Below are 26,900 nucleotides of genomic sequence, written 5' to 3' on the forward strand. Positions count from 1 at the left end.
CCACAGGTATTGGTTCTGGGACCTTGCTGTTATGCATGTTTAAAAATATGGATGTGACTGTAGGAAATATGTATAGATGACATGGTGGTTTTGTTGATAGTGAGGGTAGTCTTCAAGTACAGAATGATATTGACTGTGGATTAAATAGGTAGCAAAGGTGAGTGGAACTTAATCCTGTAGAATGTGAGATGGTGCATTTGGGAGGACTAAAGGCTAGGATGTACACAATGAATGGTAGGACCCTAAGTACTGAGGAGCAGAGGGACCTTGATGTACATGTCCAAGGGTCTCTGAAGGCAATAGCACGGGTAGGTAAGTTAATGAAGAAGGCGTACAGAATACTTGGCCTCATTAGCCAAAGCATAGTATACAGGCCCTTACAGAATTGACAGATCGTTACCTAAAAATTTGAGGTGCAGAATAAAATTCGCTCTCAGGGCATTCATGTGGGGGGAGAAAAAAGTAAGTAAACACAATTAATTTGTTTCAACATGTGTTTCTTGACTCTTGCACAAATGATGCAGCTTAACATTACCCAAAATCATAGTGTGGACCATTTTCTAGGAAGGCAACCTGCCCCCCACATAATGGGGCGGGGGGGGTCGTCTCCTATGGTACAACCGTGTATAACATTAGTTAAGTTACAGCTGGAGAACCATCTGCATTTCTGGTCGCCATGTTATAGGAAGAATATGATTGCACTGGAAAAATTGCAGAGAAGATTCACCAGGATGTTGTAGTATGAGAGCACATGGCTGTCACGTAACAGTAACAACACTGACCCCTCTGGTCGGAGGACAGCATTGCTTATCGGATCGGAAGTGACACCACTGTCAATCAAGGTTTGGTTCCACCCCACCCATCAGGTGTGGGCATAGGGATTGGCCTTGGAGAACACCTTTGTCCTTGACCTCCCTGCCATTGGCCTGTCTAAATTACCTGGCCGGGCTCCACCCAGCCTTCCAGCACTGTAAAGGGTGTTGCACATTCCTGGCCCTTCCTCTTTGGACTTCCCCAGGAATAGTGAGACAACGCTGCAGAGACCACTGGTAAGGGTGTGCACCACCACGTGGTTTGGGAGCATCTCAGTCAGGTTCCAGGGAGTGTTAGGGCCAATGCTTGTCTGGGTCAAGGAGTTCAGGCATTGAAGTGTTTATCCCTTTATTAAGCTGTACCTTATTTATTGTGTGTGTATGTATCTCATCCTCGTTGCGATTTCCCCCTCACGTTCGCGGTCTCCTGTGTGTGTGTGTGCGAGTGTGTATCTGTTCCCATTCATTCTGTCCCCGCGTTTGCCTTTGTGATTAAACTATTTTTAAAATCCAAAGCCTGTGTCCAGAGTCCTCCATCTTTAAGATTCCAAAAGAACCTTTTCACACAACAGATGTTGTCTAGGATGAAGAGCTTCAGTAGTGAGGAGATTTTGGAGTAGTGAAAGCTGAGGGGTGATCTGATTGAGGTATGCAACGTTGATGAAGCATAGATGAGGGAAAAAGTAAGACATTTTTTTCCCTGAACAAAGGTGACTATAATCAGTGTGCATAGCTTTGAGGAGATTTAGGGAGAATTTGTGGATTTTCTCTTTCACCCAGAAGGTGGGTGAAATCTGAATTGCACTGCCTAAGGGGGTGGTGGATGTGGGTACTCTCGTAGCATTTGAGCACGTGTATGTTGTGGCAAAGAAGACTATGGGCTAAGTACTGGAAAATGGGACTAGTATAGATTGGAAGGGACATGTTGGGCTCAAAGGCCTCTTTCTGTGGTGTATGACTCTGTGACTCTTTATACTTTTTATAAAAAAGGGTTTAAAACAAAATGCAATAATCCAAAGTAGAAACCTGACAGGAAATAAAACCCTGAACATGAATAAAGTCAGATTTTAGACTAAGTAAAAGCAGAATAATTAAGAGCCTAATATATTGCCTTTGAAAATAAACAGATCTCGATGCTTGCCTTATGTACTGTATAAGTAGAGGAAAAAAAGTAGTGATTGCTTTAAATATTTTTTAAAAAATGGGAATGTTCAAGTGTGTTGTTTAACTGTATTGTGTGTAAGTGATTAGATCAATTTCTGCAATAGGTAAGTAGAAAGAAATGTACTGAGAATAAATTTCTTGGAAATTCCCAGAAACTACAATGAAGCCTATTCTTACTATATGCTTATGCTGTGCACACATTTGATTATGTACTGCTTACACAGAGCTGTTTCTATTTCAGCAGTTAACATTGTTCACTTTTGCCGGTACAGTAAATTGAGTTACTGAAAGAAATCTATTGTACAGATCAGGGTAAAATTATTTATGTAAATTCAGTGCTGTAATCTGTTCAGAGTAGAAAAGCTGGAACAGCTAACTGAGCAAATTATATTGAAAAAGAACATCTCCCAATATATACCATTTTTTTTTTCCTGCACTTTCAAACTCAAACCTTTAGTTCCCTAACCTTCTGGAGGTGCCGTCTGATGATGCAATGGACAGCAGGAACTTACACTGTTGATTCTGCTGTTTATCTCTTTAATTCTCAACAGGATTGAGAAAGAGGCAACCAGGAAAGAGGGTAAATTAGATGCAGAAAACAAGGAAAGCAAGATTGGATGACGATAACAGACACTTTCAAAATAAAATTAAAAATGTAAATTTGAAATTTCTAAACTAATGGCATGAATGAGATTTAGCAGTTTGAATTCTTCTCTCTGAGCCAGAGAAATTGATCAATATTGAATTATAAGATTACTGATTGATCTTTGTCTCTGGGGTAAATTATTGGTCTATTAATATGCAAATCCAGCAAGTTCCTAAATAAAATATCATGGAGGCCAAGGTGAGATGGCAGTTTTTTTTAAGGCAAATACGAAGGCAATGAACAAGCAAGTTCTGGTATTTCACAATAAACCTAAGCCTGAATTTGCTGACTAATTTGCATATGAACCACACATTGGGGGAATATTTCAAAGTAAGAATATCAATATCTGTCAGAGTTGCAAAAATAAGCTCAGTTCCAGAAATTTCAGCATTGATTGCACTTTTTCCACAATAGAAAGCTGCTTTTCATTACTAATGTGGCAATGAATTATTTAATGCCAATTTTGAGCTTTTCCATCTTCTTTTTGCCCTAAGTAAGGACTTGCTACTTAGATTAGGTTGATGTTTTTGGAATTTGTTCGCGTGCAACAAATCTTGCCCTATAAGAGGTGGTCCTAAATGGTTAGAATTTAAAAAAAATAAACTAGTTTTGAAATAGTGAAATAATGGACAAAGAGGATATAAATTGGATTTCACTATTGACAGATACAAATGCAGAAATGAGTGTTAGAGGTTTTCCTGAATAACAGTCCCACTTAGCCCGTAAAAGGCTAGACAGAATAAAACAAATAACATTCTGGAGTAATTTTGTTTCGTTGTTTACATTCTTTCTACTTCTAAATAACTTGTAAGTACTGAAAACTGCCAGACAAAGATGAGGCCTCATTTTCTTTTAACCTGTGGCAAATAGAATTGCCATGCCCAAAGATGCCTGCCATTCCCTTGAAGCAAATAAATTCTGAAGGCAAATCTCTTAAGATGTGACCAATCAAATTGTTGATATTTGTGTAACTGAAGTGTTACTCAAGCAGTGGTTTTTGCCAGTTTGCTGTTAAGTCATGCTACTTGATAGGGGGCCAACAATGTGTCAGGTTCAGGTACAGATTCTGATGGAATGTTTTGGTTAGGGCAGGCTAGATAGTGTACTGAGAGCAATGGACATTGAGGAACTTAAAACAGCTGATTTTCTTGTGCATTTCCTTACTGAGATTTATGCATTGAGAAAGAAACAAGGAAAATGAGTACTATTTAGTACTTTTGGTCAGAATGATTTGCTTAGTAGTCATGCATGTGCTCTCTGGTCTAGGTCACCACTCCCCCCCTCCCCTACTTAGAGCAGGTAATTCTGGAGTCCAGGAAGTAGATAGAATGGCAACTGTCAGGGGAGGGAAAAGGAAAAAGAAAACGAACAGGCAGATAAAGCAGAGGACCCCGGAGGCTGTTCCCCTCAGTAACAGGTTTTCTGCTTTGGAAGCTATTGAGGGAGATGACCTGCCGGGTCCTAGCAGCAGTAGCCAGGTCTGTGGCACTGGGACCGGTCCTGCTGCTCAGAAGGGAAGGGAGGAGAAGAGGAAGGCGGTAGTGATAGGGGACTCTAGTCAGGGAAACAGGAGGTTCTGTGGCAGTGAGCATGAATCCTGGATGGTTTGTTGCCTCCCAGGTGCCAGGGTCCAGGATGTCACTGATCGGGTCCACAGGATTCTAGAGCGGGAGGGAGAACTGCCAGAAGTCGTGGTTCATGTTGGTACCAGTGACATAGGTGGGAAGAGGGATGAGGTCTTGAAAAGTGAGATTAGCGAGCTAGGCAGAAGGCTGAAGGACAGGACCTCAAGGGTAGCAATCTCGGGATTGCTGCCAGTGCCACACGATAGTGAAGGGAGGAATAGGAGGAGATGGCAGATAAATGCGTGGCTGAGAAGTTGGTGCAGGAGGGAGTGTTTTAGATTTTTGGATTATTGGGATCCCTTCTGGGGAAGGTGGGACCTGTACAGAGAGGACAGGTTACACTCGAACCTGAGGGGGGCCAATATCCTTGCGGCCAGGTTTGCTAGGGTGGTTCAGGAGGGTTTAAACTAGATTGCGAGGAGGAAGGGAACTGGAGGAGTAGGTCAGAGGAAAAAGGGGATGGGGGAAAAGTCAGATCTGACAGGTAGAGAGGCTTTGAGGAAGGAGAAGCAGAGTACAGGCTACAAAAGTAGTAAAGTGGATGGGCTAAGGTGCATTTACTTAAATGCAAGAAGCATCAGGAATAAGGGAGATGAACTGAGAGCCTGGATAAGTACATGGGACTATGATATTTTGGCTATCACAGAGACATGGTTGACATCAAGGTAGGAATGGCTATTGAATATTCCTTGTTTTCAGTGTTTTAAAAGGGATAGGGATGGGGGGAGAAGAGGAGGAGGGGTGGCGATACTGGTCAGGGACACTGTTACAGCTGCAGAAAGGGTGGATGATGCAGAAGGATCCTCTTCTAGAGTCAGTATAGGTGGAAGTTAGGAACAAGAAAGGAGCAGTTACTCTACTGGGAGTATTCTATAGGCCCCCCCCCCTCCCCCGGTAACAGCAGGGATACTGAGGAGCAGATTGGGAGGCAGTTTTTGGAGAGGTGCGAAAATAACAGGGTTATTATAATGGGAGGCTTCAACTATCCAAATATTGATTGGCACCTACTTATTGCCAAAGGTTTAGGCGGGGTGCAGTTTGTTAAGTGTGTCCAGGACTGATTCCTGACGCAGTATGTTGACAGGCTGACTAGAGGGAATGCCATACTAGATCTAGTTTTAGGTAATGAACCGGGTCAGGTGACAGATCTATCGGTGGGTGAGCATTTGGGGGACAGTGACCATTGCTCCATAACCTTTAGAATTGTCATGGACAGGGATAGGAGCAAAGAGGACGGGAAGATATTTAATTGGAGAAAGGCGAATTGAGGCTATAAGGTGAGAACTTGGGAGTGTAAATTGGGGTGACATTTTTGAAGGGAAATGTACTATGGAGATGTCATTGTTCAGGGATCTCTAGCAGGATGTTAGGGATAAATTTGTCCTGGTGAGGCAGAGAAGGAATGGCAGGGTGAAGGAACCGTGGGTGACGAGAGAGGTGGAACAACTAGTTAGGAAGAAGAGGACAGCATACATAAGGTGTAAGCAGCAAGGATCAGGGCTTGTGAGGAATATAGAGTAGCAAGGAAGGAGCTTAAGAAAGGGGCTGAGGAGAGCGAGAAGGGGACATGAAAAGACTTTGGCGAGCAGGGTTAAGGAGAATCCCAAGGTGCTTTTCTCGTATGTAAAGAGCAGAAGGATGGCTAGGGTAAAGGTAGGTCCAATTAAAGACAAAGGTGGGAGGATGTGCCTGGAAGCTGTGGAAGTGGGTGAGGTTCTCAATGAATACTTCTCTTCAGTATTCACCAAGGAGAGGGGTCTTGATGTTGAGAACAGTGTAGGTGAGGGTAATGTTCTGGAGTATGTAGATATTAAGAGAGGGGATGTGTTGGAGTTGTTAGAAAATATTAGGACAGATAAGTCCCCGGGGCCTGATGGAATATTCCCCAGGCTGCTTCGTGAGGCGAGGGAGGAGATTGCAGAACCGTTGGTTAGGATCTTTGAGTCCTCGTTGTCAACGGGGATGATACCGGAGGGTTGGAGGGTGGCGAATGTTGTCCCCTTATTCGAAAAAGGTAGTAGGGATAGTCCAGGGAATTACAGACCGGTGAGCCTTGCATCTGTGGTGGGTAAGCTGTTGGAAAGGATCCTAAGAGCTAGGATCTGTGAGCATTTGGAGAATCATGGACTGATTAGGGACAGCCAGCATGGATTTGTGAAGGGAAGATCTTGCCTCACAAGCCTGATAGGGTTCTTTGAGGAGGTGACCAGGAAGATTGATGAGGGTAGTGCAATGGATGTGGTCTACCTGGATTTTAGCAAGGCATTTGACAAGGTTCCACATGGTAGGCTTCTTCAGAAGGTCAGAGGCCAAGGGATCCGGGGAAGCTTGGCCGTGTGGATTTAAAATTGGCTTGCCTGTAGAAAGCAGAGGGTTGTGGTGGAGGGAGTGCATTCGGATTGGAGGGCTGTGACTAGTGGTGTCCCGCAGGGATTGGTTCTGGGACCTCTACTTTTTGTGATATTTATTAACGACTTAGATGAGGGGGTGGAAGGCTGGGTTAGCAAGTTTGCAGATGACACAAAGATTAGTGGTGTTGTGGATAGTGTGCAGGGCTGTCGAAACTTGCAGAGGGATATTGATAGGATGCAGAGCTGGGCTGACAAGTGGCAGATGAAGTTCAATCCAGAGAAGTGTGGGGTCGTACACTTTGGAAGGACAAACTCCAAGGCAGAGTACAAGGTAAATGGCAGGATTCCGGGCAGTGTAGAGGAGCAGAGGGATCTGGGGGTTCATATCCACAGATCACTGAAAGTTGACTCGCAGGTGGATAGGGTAGTTAAGAAAGCTTATGGGTTGTTAGCTTTCATAAGTCGGGGGATGGAGTTTAAGAGCTGCAAAGTGATGATGCAGCTTTACAAAACTCTGGTTAGGCCACACTTAGAGTATTGTGTCCAGTTCTGGTTGCCTCATTATAGGAAGGATGTGGAGGCGTTGGAAAGGGTGCAGAGGAGATTTACCAGGATGCTGCCTGGATTAGAGAGTATGGATTATGAGGAGAGACTAAAGGAGTTAGGGCTGTTCTCATTGGAGAGAAGGAGGATGAGGGGAGACATGATAGAGGTATACAAGATATTGAGAGGAATAGATAGAGTGGACAGCCAGCGCCTCTTTCCCAGGGTGCCAATGCTCAAAATAAGAGGACGTGGCTTTAAGGTATTGGGTGGGAAGTTCAAGGGTGACGTCAGGAGGAGGTTTTTCACCCAGAAAGTGGTTGGTGCATGGAATGCCCTGCCTGGAGTGGTGGTGGAGGCTGATACATTGGAAAAGTTCAAGAGATTGTTAGATAAGCATATGGAGGAATTTAAGAGAGGGATATGTGGGAGGAAGGGGTTAGATAGTCTTCGGTGTGGTTTGAAGGGTGGCACAAACTGGTGGGCTGAAGGGCCTGTATTGTGCTGTATTGTTCTATGGTTAAATAAAAATGTGTTGGCAGCATAGCAAGTCATCTGTTTCTGCTTTTCTGCAACCTTTCCAGATTGGGTTAGGTATTGGAAAATTATAAGTACTTGGACTGAGTTGGGTTTGGATTAGCAATGGTTTTAATTTGTGCTCTAACACCATTAGAAATTCAGCCTTTTTTTTGTTTCAGGAAATATTGGACCTGCAAGATGAAGTAAATGAGTTGAACGCCACCCTTCTATTTTACCACACGCATAACGACCAAAAGCTGCATCACATTGATTTAGTTGTTAGTCATCTGAGCCAGAGAGTTACCTTGCTGGAAGGAAATATTTTAATTGCTGATGCTACTAAAATCAAAAGCATAAATAGTACTATGGTAAGTATAATTATTTTTAGTTTCAAACAATGTGCTGGCTGGCTGACAGGTTTATCCAAACTGTGGTCTATTTGACTTTCTTGCATTTGACTGTAAGAAGGTACACGTATTACAAAAAATTAGAAATGAGCAAAAATGGAGAAAAATAATTTGATGCATAAAACGTTCTTTATTCTCAACTAAGGCTGTTGAACAATTTAATAGAAAATAAATTGGATCATGATTAATTACATAATTTTAAAATAATCATGTTAATTGTGGTCTTAATCACTATCAAATGCTAATATTTTCAGAGCAAATGGAAAATGCTCTTCCTTTGTAATGGAATAACAAAATGTAAAATTTTCCTATGTTCTAATCACTTTGTGGGCTTACCTATGCCTATCTAAACTCTAACCCTACACTCCTTGGATCTCGTGTTTCTTTAATTCCAGCTATTTGTCATTTCCTGATTTTGTTCTTAACTTCACAATTGGCAACTCTGCACATACTGTTAAATAGCTTGCTGGTGCTCTCTGCAGTTTGTTTTGGTTGAAAACCTGTGGGGCAAAGCAAAGATGTGCCTAGGAAAGGAAATTAATGAGCAAATTTGGGACTCTTTCACTTGCCTCAGCCCCTCCACCTGCACTGTATACGGTTTCAGAGCCAGAATAAGATCAATTGGACTGATTTTTCAGCATGTCAGTTGACACCAAATGGATCTGGATCCAGGCTGCTGTGAAATACCCTGAACGCTACATTCTGGAAAGGTCTGGACTTCCCTCTATACACCGTCTCTATCATTTCATCTCTCTTGCCCATCCACCTCCCCCACTCCTTTTTGAAGTGCATAACTGTTGATGGAAATAGGAATTTAAACTTTTTTAAAAAAAAGATAGGTTGCATTTTTGCTGAAGTGTTCAATTTGAGGGATTAGTTATTTAAGTGTAATTGACAGATCATTGAGCGAAGTCCCTGTTTGGATAATGATAAACTGAGTGATAGAGGAAGTGACAGAATTCCAATGGTAATAGTGCACCACTCAACAAGATCAGTAGTAAAATTAAATGTGTTGTAGCTGAATATGTAGAGCATTTTTATATAATAATAAAAAAATAAATTTAAGCTCTGGGATACTATGTTACAAAGAAAAGCAAAATTGGAAAAAGTGGCGAATGTTAGCACTGATAACTAAGGCCAATATAAGGGCATTGCTGAGGAATGATTTTAGCTTGGAATAACAGGAAGGAGCTCTGTGTGGGTTAAGAGATGAGAAGGGATGAAAGAAGAATTTTGGAGTTCCTTTTTTTTTTACTGGCCCTCAAAGGAAAAACTCAGCTGAAGAGAGAATTTAAGAACTAAATTGTGGCAAAGGTCATACAGTAATCTTGGACGACTAATCTTATAGACTGGGCAAGGTCAAATGGGGTAAAAATAGTGTGGAGAATGAGTTTGCAGGATTCGATGGGACATTTTTCTGGAACGTTGATGAAGATTCATCTAGGGAATACGGTGTCATGAAAGGGATTGTACAGATTTGTATGGATTTCAATAGGGACATAACTGAGTTGGAAACAGAACTCAAGTATAATTATGTAGATATAAGGATGTATTGACAGGAAATTTAGATTAAACATTTTCACCAGTGGATAAGCAATGGCAAGCATTTAAAGAACAAATTCAAAATTTTCAATGGATGTACATTCCACTTAAAATTTTAAAAATTCAAAAACAACAAAAATGGTCCACCCATGACGGATTAAGATGGTTGAGGATAGTGTTAGATCAAGAACATCAGAAATATTATCAGGCCATGCAGCCTATTGTACATACTCAGCTATTTACTAAGTTCATGGCTGATCTTTTATCTCTCTGCCATTTTCCTGTATTAATCCTGTATCGCGTGATTCCCTTAACATCTGAAAGTATATTGATTTTGTCTTGAACATACTAAATGACATGGGCCTCCTAGGTAGAGAATTCCAAAGGTTCATTCCCATTGGATTCCCATATTTTGATACTATGACTCTTGGTTCTAAACATCCCAACTACAGGAAATGTTAATCCTGTCAACTTCTGCAGGCAATTTGTATGTTTCAGTGAGATTCCTTTTCATTCTTTCAAACTCTGTATGGCCCAGTCAGCTTAATCTCTCCTCACAGGACAACTTTCCTCTTTCTTTCTGTCCCTTCAATCACCTGGACAAATCTGATCAAACTATGTTGCACTCCTATTGCAGTATCTCCAGTATCCAATATTACACATGCAGTCTTACTAAGTTCCAATATAATTGGAACAAGACATCTCTTGTCCTCAAAACTTCCTGCAATAAAGGCTGATATACTGTTTGCATTGCTAATTGCATGCTGTACCTGCATATTAACTTTCAGTGGTATGTGTGCAAGGATATTTAGGTGCCTCTGAACACCAACACCTTTCAATCTCTTACCTTGTAAAACAAAAATTGCTTTTTTTTCTGCTAAAGTGGATAACCTTGAATTTTTCCCATTTTATATTCCATTTGCCATTTCCACACTCATTCACCTAGCCAGCCTCTCTGCATTCACTTCACAACTCACTGTCACCATCAGCAAATCTTATCTAAATCTGTGAACAGCTGAGGTCCCAGCATCGATCTCTGTGCCATTAGTCACAGCCTCCCTTCCCTTGATTGCTAAAGTTTGTCCCTTTTAATTGCGTACTCAGTTTTAACTTTGCCAAAATTTTAACATTTTAAAAATATTAATCATTCTTTCATCTTGTGTGGGCTCCTTGTTTCTCTGTTTCTGTGTAATGGCAAATACCACATTAACTTTTTGTAATGGTTTAACAAAGTTACATTAATTTCTTTTCTTTCAATTTGTTATGGCCATAGCTGATGTTCAAATCATTTGGGAAAATAAATACAAAATGTAATAGAGGCAAGAAAACATGCTGCACACTGCAGGCTCTCAAAAGAATTGAACTACATCAGGAAGGGAATAATCTATATTCATCCAGTATGCACAGGGGTATCTAGGCAGATTGGAATATTACACAAGGCAATTACAAATAAAATTCCAAGGAAGATTATTGAGACACGGGAAGTAGAATAAGTAATATAATCAACTTCTGATGATCTGTCCTTTTAATATTATTTAAAATATCAAGGCATTAGGGAATTGGGAGCCCCTGAAGGGCATTGAGATCCAAGTAATGGGCAACTGTCACTTAGTGCGAGACAGAATACAGATAGCTGTATTTAGGATGAGCTGGTTTATAGAGGGTAGAGAAGGAGAAGCTGGTCTATAGGGAATTGGATTACTCTTTGATGTTTCCTTTAAAAAATTTAATACTTTTTCTGTAAAGCAATTGTTTTGAGTTCTGAATAGAAATAAAAGAAATAAAATGTGCAGTGTAGCAACTTAGAGATTTGGAAACAGTTAAATAAGATCAACAATGAGAATTAACACAAGACTTGACCCTAAAATATGGATTATCTATTGTGATATTTTAATGTAAAACTCTTATTAAATCAACTCAATGCTTTTATTAAATCAAATATGGATTCTGTGTTGACGCTATTTGTATATTAGTGAAAATAAAATATTTTTGTAAGAGTAAAAAAATTCTGTAGGTGAAATAAATGTTACTCCTGAATGGTTTAAATCAAACTATCATTGATATACTTATAAATAATAATTGTTTCAATCCTTATCATTGAGTTCTTTAAGATTTGTCCATATTTGGGCAATTTCATGCCCACCTCAAAATTGTCATTGAAGTCGTTTCAACTATGAAACAAATGAAACACCAAGAACAGGTAACTTGACATTTATAAAACAAACTATTTGCGGTGTCTTTTTCTGCATCAGTTCATTGCGGGAAAAAAAACAATGAACCAGCAGTACAAATAGACACTTAATGGACTTTGGAAATGTCAAACTATGTAGCTAGTAGTGGATATGCTAATTAGCATTCTTGTACCTCGTAAGGGGGAATTGCTGCCAATAGTTGTTTCCACAAAGGCTTCCCAACTGGCTGACATTTATTGCTTGCCCAGCAGCAAAAGGCTGTTAGCTTTCAGCTAGCTGTGCTGAAGGTCAAAAACAAAATGAAACTCAATTTATTACACCACCTGCGCCTCTTAAATATCTCGGAATTTGAGAATCAAAAGGTTTGACAGAGAAGAAAAAAAGGTGTGAGCCTTGATGCTGACCAAAACATTGCTGTCAGTATTTGAAGATTTCTGTAGCCTTAAAATCCTTTTTTTTTAGTGGGCCTTGAAGTGTGAATGAGACTCAAGTTTAAAACTCTATCTGCTCTCAATTGTACCCTATTACACTAACAATTCGTATATAAGCCTGGATAACATCAGATAATTCAAGTTTAGCAGCAGACACACAAAAGCTGAGCATATTCTTTGGTTCATTGGCCATCAATATACCCAGTTCTTCCATCAGACATTGTCATTATTGCCGTTAAAATTAGGAATCTTGCTTGATGATCTGTCCTCCCACCAACTCTTCTTCAAGATATTCTGCAAAGGGATCAATGTTTAGTGTTCTCCAGTGTGGAAGAGCAGCAAATACATTAAATTGAAAGAATGCAAATTAATTGCTGTTTCATGTGGAAGAATTATTTGGGTCCCTGGATAGTGAGAAGAGACAGGATAGTGAGAAGAGACAGGACAGGTGGGCAGGTGTTTTCTGTGGTTATATAGAAAATACCATGATAAAGGGAGTGGTTGGTACAAATGGCGATTCGCTCGAAAAGGAAGTCACAGAGAATCAAAATTTAGTATATTCACTGGTTTCCCACTAGTCATTCTGCCATTTGCAGCCTCGGTACTGTACTAAATTTGTCATTTATTTCTCTTCCAAAAGTAATGTCAACTGCACCCAGTTGTGTTAAGATTTTCTAAGTGTCCTGTTACCACTTCCTTACATGTAGTTCTCGCTCTTACTGTTTCTTTTCTCTCTAATAATAGTAATAGTTAAACATTCCTCCCTTTTTATCAAAAATAATAGGTGCACATTTGTCTGTCCTCATTTGTACAAACACTATTTACTTAATGTCCCTGCAATTTTGATAATTTCCATTATTAATTCTTAGTCACAATTTTGAGGGATGTTTATGTTGCAACTCTTTCTTACATACTTGTAGAAGTGTTCAGGTTATGGTGTGTCATTTTGAAATTCATCTTGACCCATATTCCTTTATCATGGTATGGCCAATTGGGGAGTGTATTTTGTGTTGTAATGAAACACTGAAAGAATAAAACAGATTTTTTAAACTCTCTATTGCCAGTTCATTTGGCTTAGCTCCAGTCTCTTCCAGGAGCTTATGAACTTCATGTACAAATAATTTGACATTAAAGTTTTATAGGCCTCCGCTTACTCAGCAGTTCCATTATCAGGTGTACCCGAGGAATAGTCCTTGTATTTGAAAATGTAGACTAGAATTCATCTGTAGTCTTGAATCAGATGGTGAAAGTGTCACATGTTTGAATGAATCATTTAATTCCCTTTGCTGTTATTGTTGACCGGTTGTACTAATTATTGCTTTGACACCAATAGATCTGAGGCTTAATGACCTTTTGTGGCTCAAAAAAAGGCTGATACACCTTGGTCTTTTATATGCACCATATTTTCCAAGTGTGCAAGACCCCAAAACCTTTTTAATTGTGTTTAGCTTTGAAGTGAGCATTCTTACCACTGTACTTTGAGTTCCTTTTGCAACTTTCTAGAAGAAGACTGCTCTACTTCTAATAATTCCTGATCTTAAATAATTATTTTCAATACTTGTTTCTTTCAGCAAAATGACAACATTCAAACGCCAAATTTTAGGGAAAGGTTGAAGGTTATGGTGAATGCTCTTGCCAACAAATCTGATAATCTAGGCAATACAAGTGCAGTCAACAATCAAGGTAAACTAATTTGAAGATGAGGAAGAAGTGCATTGTGCATTTAGTGACCTTTATATGATGTATTAAGAAAATGCTATTCATTTAAAAATTTTCTCCCTGGAAAAAGACAGTTTTAGCATCTATTTGGTTCCTTCACGGGTAAAGTATTAATATGTTCACAATTATGGTTATCCCATCTGTAGTATGACTACAGACTAAAAATCAGTAATGCGTATTCTTTCCTAATAATACAAAGATCAAAGTTTACACATAAACTACATTGAGAGCTTCCATGTTGGCATTCTTATAATCAGATTACCGGTGTGTTTCCCTGCTGCTCTTTCCTCCTGTTAACATATGCCACGTTAGCCTACCTCTTTGAACTACAATAAGAATGTTGATCAATGTCAAAAGTTGTTTATTAGCACTTTGTGAATTGTCTCAGTACTTTTAATGTCATAGAATATTCCATGTAATCCATATACTATATAACGAAATGGAATTTAGTGAACATGGCTTGAAAAATGTCTTGAGGCTGCAAGGGGAGAAAAAACTCAATCCTGAACCAAACCAAGAGATGGGTTTTCAGGAAGACACCAGGCTAAGAGGGTCGTAAGTTTAGTGGACTAGGGTGGTTGAAGGATACTGCTTCACGTGTACATTGAAGCACAGTGAAACGCATCTTTTTGCATTACTGATAATGTGCTGGGGGGGCAGCCCGCAAGTGTAGCCTCTCTTCCGGTGCCAAAATAGCATGCCCACATCTCCTAACCTGTACGTCTTTGGAATGTGGGAGGAAACCAGAGCATGTACAAACTTCTAACAGACAGTGGTGGGGATTGAACCCGGGTCACTAGCACTGTAATACTGTCACACTAACCGCTATACTTCAGCAAGGGAGTAGGAAAAATTTATCTTGCCTCAATTTCAAGGAGATACTTGAGACACGAGGTAATAGATTTGTACCTGCAATTATGGGACAAATAGCTGGATTTTGCTGATTCCTGCCCAGCGTTTTTCTGAACTCTGAGGTATTTAGAACCAGGGATCACAATCTCAAAATAAGGGTTTCACATTCAGTACAGGGATGAGATGAAATTTTTTCAGTCAGTGCGGTTAAAACTTTGGAAATCACTGCCTAGAAGAGTACAGAGGCTCAGTGACTGAGCATGTGCAAGAAAGTGGCACCAAGGTAGAAGAACTGACATGTATTTCTCTCCCTCCATACATAATTAAACATTCCTCCCTTATCACTAGTTTTGCCAACTGTATTTTGAGAGCAGAGCTTTCTTACTGCATTTCCTGAGGTCCTACCATCATCCAGACTAATTACAGTAGTACTGTATATTAAGTTCTATGTACTGCTGCTGCTAGTGGAGAGGTTAGATGGCCTTAGCTATTGGTCATTCAAATGATAAAGCATGCAAGTACAATCTAATTGTATTGTATTCTTAATGACTGAAAATTGGTAATACTTAACAAATTTGAGGAATTCACCCTTTTAGATGTCCACCATTTTATCTATGTTAGTACCTCTAATGTCCTTGGATTAATGAAGCCAGAGAACTAAATGTGATATGACAGTTTAGCTCCCTGGTTTCTTTAAAGAAGTGCTCTTGCATATTTTTGATAAGGAATTACATTTATAATTTTAATTCCTTTTAAACTATTGAGCTTCTGGCTTTGCTAATGTATTTCAGTTCACTCACGGAAAGCTTTTAATGTATAAACTTCCTGATTTTTTTTTTATTTTAAAATTCTAAAGAGACATTTAGGCCAATTGTGAAGATATATGTAAAGGAGAAGCTGAAGGAGAAAGGGCAAAAGGGAAGAAAGAAGGGGAAGAGGAAAACTGGGTGGGTTTGTGTGACTGGAGTGAGGAATGGAATAAGGAAAGGTGAACTGGGAGAAGTGTGAAGGGAGGTGCAAGAGCTTTTTGTAGTACAAGGGAAAATTAATTTTAAGGAAGCAATTTGAACTTTTTTCTGGAGAATATATTATGCATGTTAAAATATTTTCAACTTCAATGTGTTTCAATTCAGCACCCAACTACACATACAAGAAATACCAGCAGATGTCAGTGGTGATATACTTCTGAAATTCATTCACTGTCTTATTCTGCTTTGTCTATCTAATACTGCTAAGCACATGTTGTCTCATCCCAGTTTATCTTTTCAAGTTTTTTCAGGATGTGGGTATCACTGGTGAGGCCAACAGTCTTTTGTCATTATCTAAAGGTTCTTGAAGGAGGTAGAGAACTGCCACCTTTATCTCCTGTGGTTTTTATGGGGAGTGAGTTATACCAACAATGCAGGATTGGCAAAATTTCTAAATTAGTATGGTGTATGACTTAGAGGGGTATATTGCAGGTGGTGGTGGTATTCTAGTGTGTATGTTGCCTTTCTCCTTCTTGGCCGTAGTCATTAAGCGATTGGAAGGTGCTGTTGCAATAGCAGAAGTAGGTAACTGCCTGTAGTATATTTTTAATTCTTCTAAGATGCAAATGATCAAAATTAAATGGAAAGTGCAGAAAGAACTGTACAGAAAATTAGGTCCATTTAATATTTTAAAAACAAGATCTTCCTGGGACCTGCTCCTCATCCGTGAATTATTTCTGTAGAAAACTAGCCTGTAGATCTGCAAGATTGGTAATTGGCTTATTGTCACATGTACTGAGGTACAGTGAAAAACTTTGTTTTGCATGCCATACCTACAGATCATTTCATTACGTCAGTACATTGAGCTAGTACAAGAGAAAAGCAATAATAGAATGCAGAATATAGTGTTACAGAAAACAATAAGGTGCAAGGCCATGCCGAGGTAGATTGAGGTCAAGAGTCCACCTTATCGTACAAGAGGTCCGCTCAATAGTCCTATAAACAGCGGGATAGAAGCTGCCCTGAGCATGGTGCTATGTGCTTTCAGGCTTTTGTATCTTCTGCCTATTGGGAGGGGGGAGAAGAGAGAATGTCTGGGGTGGGGGTCTTTGATTATGTTAGCTGCTTTATTGAGGCTGCAAGGTGTGTAGACAGTCCATGAAGAGAAGGCTAGTTTTTGTGATGTGCTGAGCTGTGTCCACAACTCTCTGCAGTTTCTGGAGTAGAGTCACCTGGATTGGAAGGTAAGTTGTTATTTCTGGACAGGTCTAGAAGTCCTGGTGAGGAATGAGCTGCACTGTCAGGTAAATGGGGGCATCCAGTGGAGCCTCGGCCTCGGGTGCTCGTAGGGTTGGGCCTTTGATCCAGAGGGACCTCTGTGTCAGGTGCTCCCACAGGTCAGGCCTTGAGACTTGGCCACTAGAACTGCTGTTGGCTCAGCCTCCAGTCAGGTCAGGGCTCAGCCACTGATATTGCGGCGGGTCAGGGCTTCCAGTGGGGTCCGGGAGTTGGGTCTTGGCTTCACTCTGCACAGGCTACCACATGGACGGGACCATCCTAGGCCTTGCTGGTTGGTTCCAGGAGTTGGGTCGGTAGTTCATTCACTCCAGGAGGTCGCCAGACCTGTAAATAGGTTTAAAAGAACATTACTAGTAATTCTTGGAGTCTTAGAATTTGGATTTAAGAGTAGAACGATAATAATAGAAATAATGAATAGATTGGCAGAGAGCAGCTTGCAACAAGTTGCTATCTATCTAGCGATCATTTCATCAAGTTAATTTTTTCCATATACCTATAAAGTATGCAAGTTCCAACTGTCATTTGAAAAATAATGGCTCAAGTCTGCTGCAGAAATGCTGGCAATTCCACTTAGGACTGTCAGCACTTATCTCCATAACTAGAAATTTAAGGCTTCCGTGCAAATGTGGACGTTGTGAACTTTCCCACAGCTTTAAGATTTATTTCTGTATTTTCTGTTTCATGTGTGTGGGGAGGGGTGAAGGCACTATAGAAAGCAGATTCTGTAATATAATAGAAGCATCAGTTCTCTAACGATGTCGTCCTTCAATATCTGTCCCTCTTACTAGGTGAAAAATTTCTCTCCCAACTTTCTTGAGGCTCAGGTGAATAACCAATGAAATGTATTGTATACCTGGGGTGATCTTGCCTGTGTTATGCAAACTGATCATATAAAGGAGAAGAATCCAAAGAATGAAACAACTGTGCAGTGCAAAGATCAAAAGCCAAATAATGATTACTCATAAAACATTGCTTAGACTGTTTTAAATGCCTGTGCACCTATAGGACTATGCTGTGCTGCAGGTTTAATTGCAAAGTAATAAGTGACTCCACATGAAAATTCTAGCACGTCTAGAAAGACATGCCCCCAAGTGCAATATACCCTTAATTTGAATTAAGAAACATTGAATTATGTTAAATCAATTTTGAAGCACTTTGGGGCTCATGGTTAATTCAGATGGTTAGTTAATTCAGATGGTTAGTTAATTGACATTTTAGCACAAGAAACTTGAAATTTTGAGTAGTTTGCATATAAAATTAGTGTTTCTAATGAGACTTGAACCATGGACCACCATAGATCATAACAATGTATTACACTGCTCATTTGGAACACATTGCTCATTGGTAATGTTACATGCAAATTAAAAGCAGCTAGAAAGTTGGTAAATTTATTAGGAAGAATAGACTTTGACATTCAGAACAATGGAAAAAGTGATGTTCTGGAGATTTCACAAGCCTAGTTGAACTTGGAGTCTCTCTTTGGCAGGTATGTATTTGCTTGACCACAATCTGGATTGTGCACTAGTTTACAGTAATGCACATTGTTACCATTGTGAGCAAGAGCATGAGCAATCTCAAAGATGCATACTGGAGATGAATCCATTGTCATACAGATAAATCTTTAATAATTTCCCCAGGTGCAGCTAATATATTTTTGAGGAGGAACTAAAATGAACTTTTCTAGGGCATTATTATGTTTCTCTTAAGAACATTCTTCCATTTTAATATCAGCTAAATATGCAAAATTAAAAACCTATGAGCTTTTCAACAAATTATAATAGTTGAAATATATTTGCCTTCACATTTAGCTGGTATTCCTGGATCACCTACCTCGGGGCTCACTTTTTTTTAAATTGCTTTTTGGAGTTGGCTGAAGTAGTGCTCATTAGGTTTCAGTGCAAAACCTAAAATAGATGTGGATCTTCCTGGGCAAAATGTATCTGTTCTAAGTGACTAACTACGGAGCCATTTAGGAGATCTCCAGTTCTCAGATTTGCATATGCTATGTAGTTTCTTCCAATTTAGTTTTTTTAAGCTATACACTGCCCAAGATGGTGGAATTTGTTTGTGACAGCAAGATAAGAAATTGAGGGATTCTACTTGTAATGGATATTTGGAATATGTATGTGTGTTGGCTTCAAATGAGGAAGGGATGTAGGTTTTCTGATCTCCAGAATTAAATAACTTTTGTGTTTTGCACAAGCTTGCACATGATGAATGCAACTTGATGAAAGTCTGACTGATGCTTTTGAAACAGTGGTGTCATAGAATTGGAAGATGTTATCACAATCAGGAAGGGTCAATACATTTATTGCCTGATGTATTGCTTCCAAAATGTGAGAGAAAATGGAATTAAATATCATGATTTTGGTTTCAGAAAGTCATTAATAATTGAATTTGGGTAAGTGTTTGGTTTAGTTAAGAAAATTTAGTAAGAGTGTAATGAGTGATTATGATTATCAAGGGGAATCTTGATAAATGTTGCAGGCTCTTTCCACCTAGATTAGGAGAGATAAGTACAAGAGGACATGGCTTTAAGGTAAAAGGGGAAAGGTTTAAGGGGAACATTGGGGAACTTCTTCACTCAGAGTGGTGGAAGTGTGGAACGAGCTGCCATCTGATGTGGTAAATGCAGGCTCGCTCAGGTTTTAAGAGTAAATTGGATAGCTACGTGGATGGGAGAGGTCTGGAGGGTTATGGACTGGGTGCAGGTCAATGGGACTAGTGGAATAAAGTTTCAGCACAGACTAGAAGGGCCGAATGGCCTATTTTCTGTGCTGTAGTGTTCTATGGTTCTAAGCTTTTCCTGAAATTTTTCTGGAAGAACAGGATTTTTATTCTCTCCAAGGAATTGGCATGTGTATGATAAAAATCTTACTGTAAGGGCAGCATTGCTGTATTCATTGAAGAATGATGTCGGAAGCATTAGAGCGGATCAGTGGTACTGCAGCAACATGCAACTTGATGGCAAAGTTAATTATGATGAGCGTGGTGCTTGGAAATGAAGGATGGGATAATCAGTTTGTTTCTAGCATTAAGTACTTGTAGGTCCAGCATAGAGTAAGCCATTTTTTTTTTCAGACTGTATGCTCACAGATACCCAACATCACCTTTGTTAAAATCATTGAGCACATTTCCCAATACAAGTGTTTAGGAATTGTCAGACATTCACATTACAGCAAAGAATGTTTCTGGAAGTTGCCAATGAAGGGCAGCAAGTTTGGGGAAAATGGTAATGTGTGAACATTCAGAATGCCTTCAGTAAGGTATTGCATAAAGGATTCTTGGCAAAGCTGGAGGTATATGGATTCAGGGGCTAGATAGCAGAATGGATTGAAAGATAGTTAATAGATTGAAAATAGATGCTCCGTTTAAAGGGAAGTATCTTAGGAAATGTAGCCCACAAGAATCTATGCTGCAACTATCATTGCCATTCACATAAAGGAATAGAATTGGAGCTGTGATGTCAAATCATGTACCAAATTGGGAATGGGAGGTTGATTACAAGGTGGTTACTGGAACAAAAACACACGCATAAATTTTGGGTGAATTTATTAATTCAAACATGAGAAAGCATATTTATGTAAGAAGAGTCCATTTGTTTTTTGTTTGGAAACCAAGAAACTAAATGAGATCTGGAAACGCAGATACACAAATTACTGAAGCTGAAGAATGCAAAACCTAGGACTGCAGTTAACTTCTGGAGGAATAACAAAGTAATTAGAGATAATATTGAATTTATGTAGAACTTTTGTTGGGTCACCCAAGGAGAAGTAAATAAAGTGCAGAAACTATTTTCAGGATTATAGAATTGAGTACCATTATCAAGAAAGATGAAGGCTCTTGAAAAGATTTTGGAAATATGAAGTCTTTAAAATTGTGTAGTAATTAGATAAGATGGATATGGAAAATCTATTAAACATGGGCTAGTAAAACAGAAGGTACAAATAAGATAACTAGCAGATCAAAAATTTCAGATCAATTTCTACATTGTGAAAATGCAGATGTAGAATTGCCACATGAGTAGCAGAAAAAAGCATTGACATATTTCATAGAAATATTTCATAGAAGCTTGATCCAAATATGAGAGAGTAGAGGAAGTATAAGGGCAGGGTGACAAAGTAATTGGTGTGACATATTAATTACAAGCAGAGAGCAGCTGGACAGAATGACCTGATTCTGTACTCTAGAATCCATGAACGTTTTCCCTAAAGTCTGGAATGTGAGCAATAAATGAATAGATAGCTATCTGCAGCTGTACTTTTGTTTTTACAGGTAACACAAGCTCAACTTCTACAGTGAATCCCTTAGTTTCTCCAAGATTCCCAGTAAAAGCAGTAGCTAATAAAAACAGTAAAAGGAATGTCAAATTAAAACATCTATCATTACCTGGTATTAACACTTTAAAAGGTAAGATTTACAACTATATTAGAACTACATTGAACATTTTTCATAATTCAAACCTGATGTACATTATTTGTAATTTTATTTGTACTTTTAGAGATCGGTTTTAGGATCTCAGCTTAATTGGTGGTGCTATCTGGAATAGTTTGCTTAAGTGTTTACAGGGTCTCTATGATCTTGTATCTTTTTGGTATAGATCAATGATTTGGACTTGATTAAACAATAAGCAAGGCCCCAAATTTATACACATTACCAAATTTGGCAGGCATTCATCGTGAGTAAGAAAATTGTGAGCCGTATGGACTGGTCAGGTAGCCAAAGTAGTACTAAGTGGAATTCATTGTGGAGAAATGAGGGGTAATAAGTGGGCAAACGTGGCAAGAGAATAAACAACAGTGATAGAATACTGAAAAGCATGAGGGAAAGGATCTCAGTGTGAGCCCACAGATCCTTAAAATTATTGAGGCAATAGATAAGTTGGTCAAGAAAACATACAAAAAAAAAAACTTCTTTATTAACTGGGGCATAGAAAACAAGAGTAGGAAGGTTATTCTAGAATTGTATACAATACCAGTCATGCACCAACTGAAGTACCGCATACAGTCTGGTCACCAAATGAATGTGGTGGCATGAGAGGGTGCAAAAGAGATGGAAGAGGATGTCACCAAGGCTGGAGAACTTCAGTTCTATGGGGAGAGTGGTGAGGTTGCATTTATTTTCTTTGGAACAAAATAGGCTGAGAAGGGAATTGGCAAGTGTGTGTAAAATTGAGACCATGAGATTGAGTGAGCAAGAAAGACCTTTTTCCCTTAACAAGTGATTAAATAACTAACTAAAAGTAATTGATAGAAGGGAATTGAGGATTTTTGTTTTCAACTATGGATATCAGAGTGGTGGAAGAAGAAATGTATCAAAAAGATTTTAAGTACCTGGATGAATGCTGGGCTATGAAGCTCGGAAGTAAGTAACAGGAAAAACTAGTGAAGCATAAATTTGGGATTAAATTAGTATGCTTAACTTTGATCAATGCCTAGAGCGCCTCGCTAGCTTTATTAGAACAAATAACTTAAAATTACTTGAGAAACATTTGGATACTTAAACAGGGGGAGTGCTGGATTAATAAACTAAAAAGCTGGATGGCCTCTCGCATCTATAAATTGCTGTCATTATTCTCTAGAATGACTGTTCAACTATGGAAATTCAGTATCTAGTACTTGTTTCTTCAGGGTTCAAAAGTTGTGGCTAAGATCTTAATTTACATTAAGCATTGAAACTTGGTAGGACTTGATTTTACCTCTGACTTTGCATGCATGATAATTAGCATCAGATCATGGAATCTGCCTTGTGTGATTCTCCTTTGTTCACTATTTGATCGATAGTATTCCTACTATTACAAGCTATAAAATTTCTTCCGTTATTTTCATTCAACAAAAAAGTGATGTATCATTAAACCTTTTTATTGTGTGCGCGCATACACCTTCAAAACCAATGTGTATGAAGTGTTCAGCTGACTTCAGATTAATAAATTGATTAATATTTGTAAGGATGTTAAGGGAAGGTGAAGAACATAGGGGGAAAAAACTGCTTTTCTTTGAGGAGCTTTGATGCATTTGATAACCCATCACTATACTTTATCTCCAAACTAAGCCACTAAGAAATCCACATGGGGTTCTATTCAGATAGTCTGCACACTTCTTTGCTGCAAAGTAACAACCCACAATATGGGTCCAGATACCTTGGTTACAGTTCAAAGACATCTGGATTAGCTAAAACCATGCAGCTTACCAACAATATCCTGACTCCTTGGAAAAGAATTGGGCTAATAACATTTTTACTTTATGTAGCAAAGTATTATTTTCATATTTTGGTCCTTGATTGAAGAGTAATATTTCTAATTCTGTTAAGTTTTTAGTACTGCCACTTCTAAAACTTAATATGACACAGTAATTCATCATGGAAAAAGGCTCTTTGGCCCATCAAAGCTAGTCCAATTTGACTGCATTTAACCCATAGCCCTCTAAATTTTTCGTGTCCAAGTGTCTTTTAAATGTTGTTAATGTACCTGCCTCAACTGGTTTTTGATTTCCTCAACCCTGGGAAAAAGACTGTGCATTCACTCTATCTCTGCTCCTCATGATTTTATACACCTCTGAGATTACCCTTGTACAGCCAAAACATAGCATCCCAACTTCCACACTCAGTGCCCTGACTGATGAAGGTCATTGTGCCAAAAGCCTTTTGCACCATCCTGTCTACCTGTGACACTGCTTTCAGGAAACTATGTACCTGTACTCCTAGGTCCCTGTGTTATACAATTTTAATACTGTTTTAAATGTTGCAGATCTGCAGGACCTGTTCCATAAATCTACTGATGGCCAACTTTCTTATCAAGATCTTTACAATTTATTCGGTACCCAAACCCCTGATCTAGAAGAACTTCAACAGTTTGATGCTAATGAAGATGGAAAATTCTCCCAAACAGAACTCATCAATGCAATTGGTTCATAGGAAACTGAACAACACATCTATTTGGACTAGTGGAGTTTTTTTTAATTTGAAGTGCTGACTTCTAATTTGCTACAATTGCACCTTTTTAAACAGTATTTCATTATTGTGCAAAATTTGCTTAGTACTTAGAATAAATATTCCTAACATTAGCTTTGGGCTTGCCCAAACATTGTTTTAATGAAACAGACCGCTTTTGAATTGAGTTATCCAAGTAAGGGTTGAATCATTCAGGATAAATTCTTTTTGTTTAAAATTTTACTCTAGTCTTAAAAAAAAAATAAACTGGCTTAATATACCATTCAAAATCAAACTACTGGCAGGTTCTTAAAACCTTGTATAAAATAGGTTTCCTTTGATTTTGGTGAAGATTAAAGTAAATAATTCATATTTTGAATCTTCCAGTGGTGCTGAAGGGAGAAGGAAGTTTGCCAATTTGAACTCTCCTCTCACATTTTTCCACCCACTGCTGCTGCTGCCAACCCCACCCCCGACATATCTATCCAGTAGTTTCAGAAATCCCCAGTATTTTAAAATGGAAACAAATCTTTTTAGTCAGCCTTGAGGACTAGAATAATTTTTGGCTGCTTATCTTGAGATTTTGCATTTCCTGATCTACATGGCATTGCCAACTTTGAAAATTTTCAAAGATCAGAAGTCCCATATGTATAACACAGTAAATGCAACCATTTTTGTGCAGGAAATTAAGACTTTTTATTTTGGTTCTGTGCTTTAATGCTTGCACTTCTCAATGTGTGGATTGTAAACAGTCAGCAGCAAAATTAAACTTGCTGGATTTACTAACACTGGAGGGTGCACTGAAAGGCTAGCCTTTATAAACGTGGCAAGTTTATGTGAGGTTTCTGCTCTGTCCAAGTCCTGTAGTACACTGACACAGTTCAAAACCAGTGTAAAGAAATTCTTGGAACCAAATGCTGTATTTTTTTTGTCTTTGTTTATATTCATTTACACTTTATTATTTCTTGTAAACCATTCCATAGTTTATTTAAGAACTGGGGTATCTTTAACTTAAGTCTCTCTTAGTTGCTGTCCAGTCAGAAAAGGGATTTTGTTTTGCAGCTTGAGCTTGTTAACAGCTGGAGCAAACAGTGTTATTTAACTGCAGAGCTAACATGTACACTTAGTGGTTTACAAGACTATAGAACTTGTTTGAAGTTTTTTGACTTGAATAACTTTTGACAATGTTTCTTTTAAGGTGACAAAATAATTGTATAATATAAATGTAGATAGTTGACAATATATTTCTAATGTTGAAATAAATATGCATTAAAATCAGCAACTGATGTCTCTAGCACATGCTTAGCAATAAAGTCATATTTTGGGTTAGGAGTGAGATTTCATTTGTTATTGACTTTACATCCCAAGTTAACATTCTGAATGAACTGCTCACATTCAATACACTTCACAAATGCAAAATTAATTAGGCAATTGTGGAAGAGTTTTAACTGTCAATACTAAAAATGCTGGAATTTCCCAATTCTCATTGGTTCCTGGATGCCATCTTTATATTGAATCATAGTATTTTATGAACAAATTTTTAATTAAAATTTTACCTTTATTGCAAACTATTAGATCTTGTCCAATAATGGCCTCTTTAATTATACTAGCAATAAGAGATCAACCTTTCCAGTACTATGTGTTTTATTTGGAAATTTGTAGAAAGGTTGGTCTAATTTTGTAAACTGGGTACAGGGAGAAAATGTAATTCAGGTTGTTTGCACTGTTGGTTGTTGGCTAAATTATTTACATATTATAACCCAATGCTGGTGATGATGCCTAAAGCTGAAAACTGGGCAAGTGCTCTGAATAAAACTGCTTTCGAGCTAAGATGTTTTGGTACTATCATATATGTGGTAGTCCATAAATGTCCTGTGAAATTTAAAATGTTTAATTATTCCTTTTTGTTGTATACAATGCACCAAAATATATTTTTGAGATGTTATTCCTACGATAAAAGGATTCGTTGTATTAAAGTAACAACCATTGTTTTGATGACTTGTTTTGCATGTTTTATATCATGTAATGATCAAAATATTTATAATTTGTCAAACAATAAAAAGACCATATTCTAACTTGGGTTCAATTTGTGCTTTGAATTTTGCATTGGCATAATGTGGATTTGTAACAAATCTATTAATATTAATGGAATACTTATGATCAGTGATAATAAGTTCTAGAAGTACAAGAACTAATGCCATTACCTTATTAAAAATTGAGTTACTGTAACACCATGTCTGTTGTATCTGCTCAAACAGTGGAAGATTAAGAAAAACTTACAAATGGGGAAAAACAGTATGCAAGTGTGAACCCATATTCATTTAGAGATTGGATAACATTGAGTTGTCATTTAATGTAAAACTCTTACTCACTGTTCCTTTCATAGTATTGCAGTCACAAATTTAGTGGTAAATAGGTTATAGGTCAAGATAAAGCCAATACATCTGAAGCCATATTTTTAATCAGAATACCATATTCAAACTCCCAAGTTTTAAAAGAATTTCTCATAGCATTACAAATAGTTTAAAATGTACAGTTTTACATACAATCTTACAAGAATGTATTGAACAGTCCAAGATTAAAGTCAGACGACTGTGTTAAAGGGAACTCTTTTCAATTTTACATATCCCGAGTCTAGTTTCATTGGTTTGCATTCAACCCCCCCCCCCCCCCCCCCCTTGTTGTTTAGGTATGGGCCTCCAGTCTCTCATAACCAAAACTTTCTAAGTCAGCCACCACCCTGTCTAGTGCAGTCATGACCTTCCAATGGTGTGACAACCAAAACTTCACATGGTACCCCAACTGCGGCTTAACCAAACTTGTGCCACAACCTGCTTGTTCTTATATGGACTAGCCAATGAAGGTAAATATCCCATATGCTTCTTCACCACCTTGATCTGCCT

The 26,900-nt window shown here is 38.5% G+C and overlaps 1 protein-coding gene across 1 annotated transcript in view; it reads left to right on the forward strand.

Annotated features, from left to right (window-relative positions):
• The window catches only part of efcab14 (EF-hand calcium binding domain 14), a 49,841-nt gene extending 23,678 nt beyond the window's left edge, over positions 1 to 26,163 (forward strand). The window contains exons 6-9 of the mRNA XM_052011524.1: positions 7,840 to 8,028; positions 13,804 to 13,915; positions 21,346 to 21,480; positions 23,816 to 26,163. Coding sequence (XP_051867484.1) covers positions 7,840 to 8,028; positions 13,804 to 13,915; positions 21,346 to 21,480; positions 23,816 to 23,982 — 603 coding nt within the window. The 3' untranslated portion in view covers positions 23,983 to 26,163. The remainder of the gene's footprint in view (positions 1 to 7,839; positions 8,029 to 13,803; positions 13,916 to 21,345; positions 21,481 to 23,815) is intronic.
• Positions 26,164 to 26,900: the final 737 nt, after the last annotated feature.

The sequence above is a fragment of the Pristis pectinata genome, chromosome 3, assembly GCF_009764475.1.
Source record: "Pristis pectinata isolate sPriPec2 chromosome 3, sPriPec2.1.pri, whole genome shotgun sequence".
Taxonomy (NCBI): Eukaryota; Metazoa; Chordata; class Chondrichthyes; order Rhinopristiformes; family Pristidae; genus Pristis; species Pristis pectinata.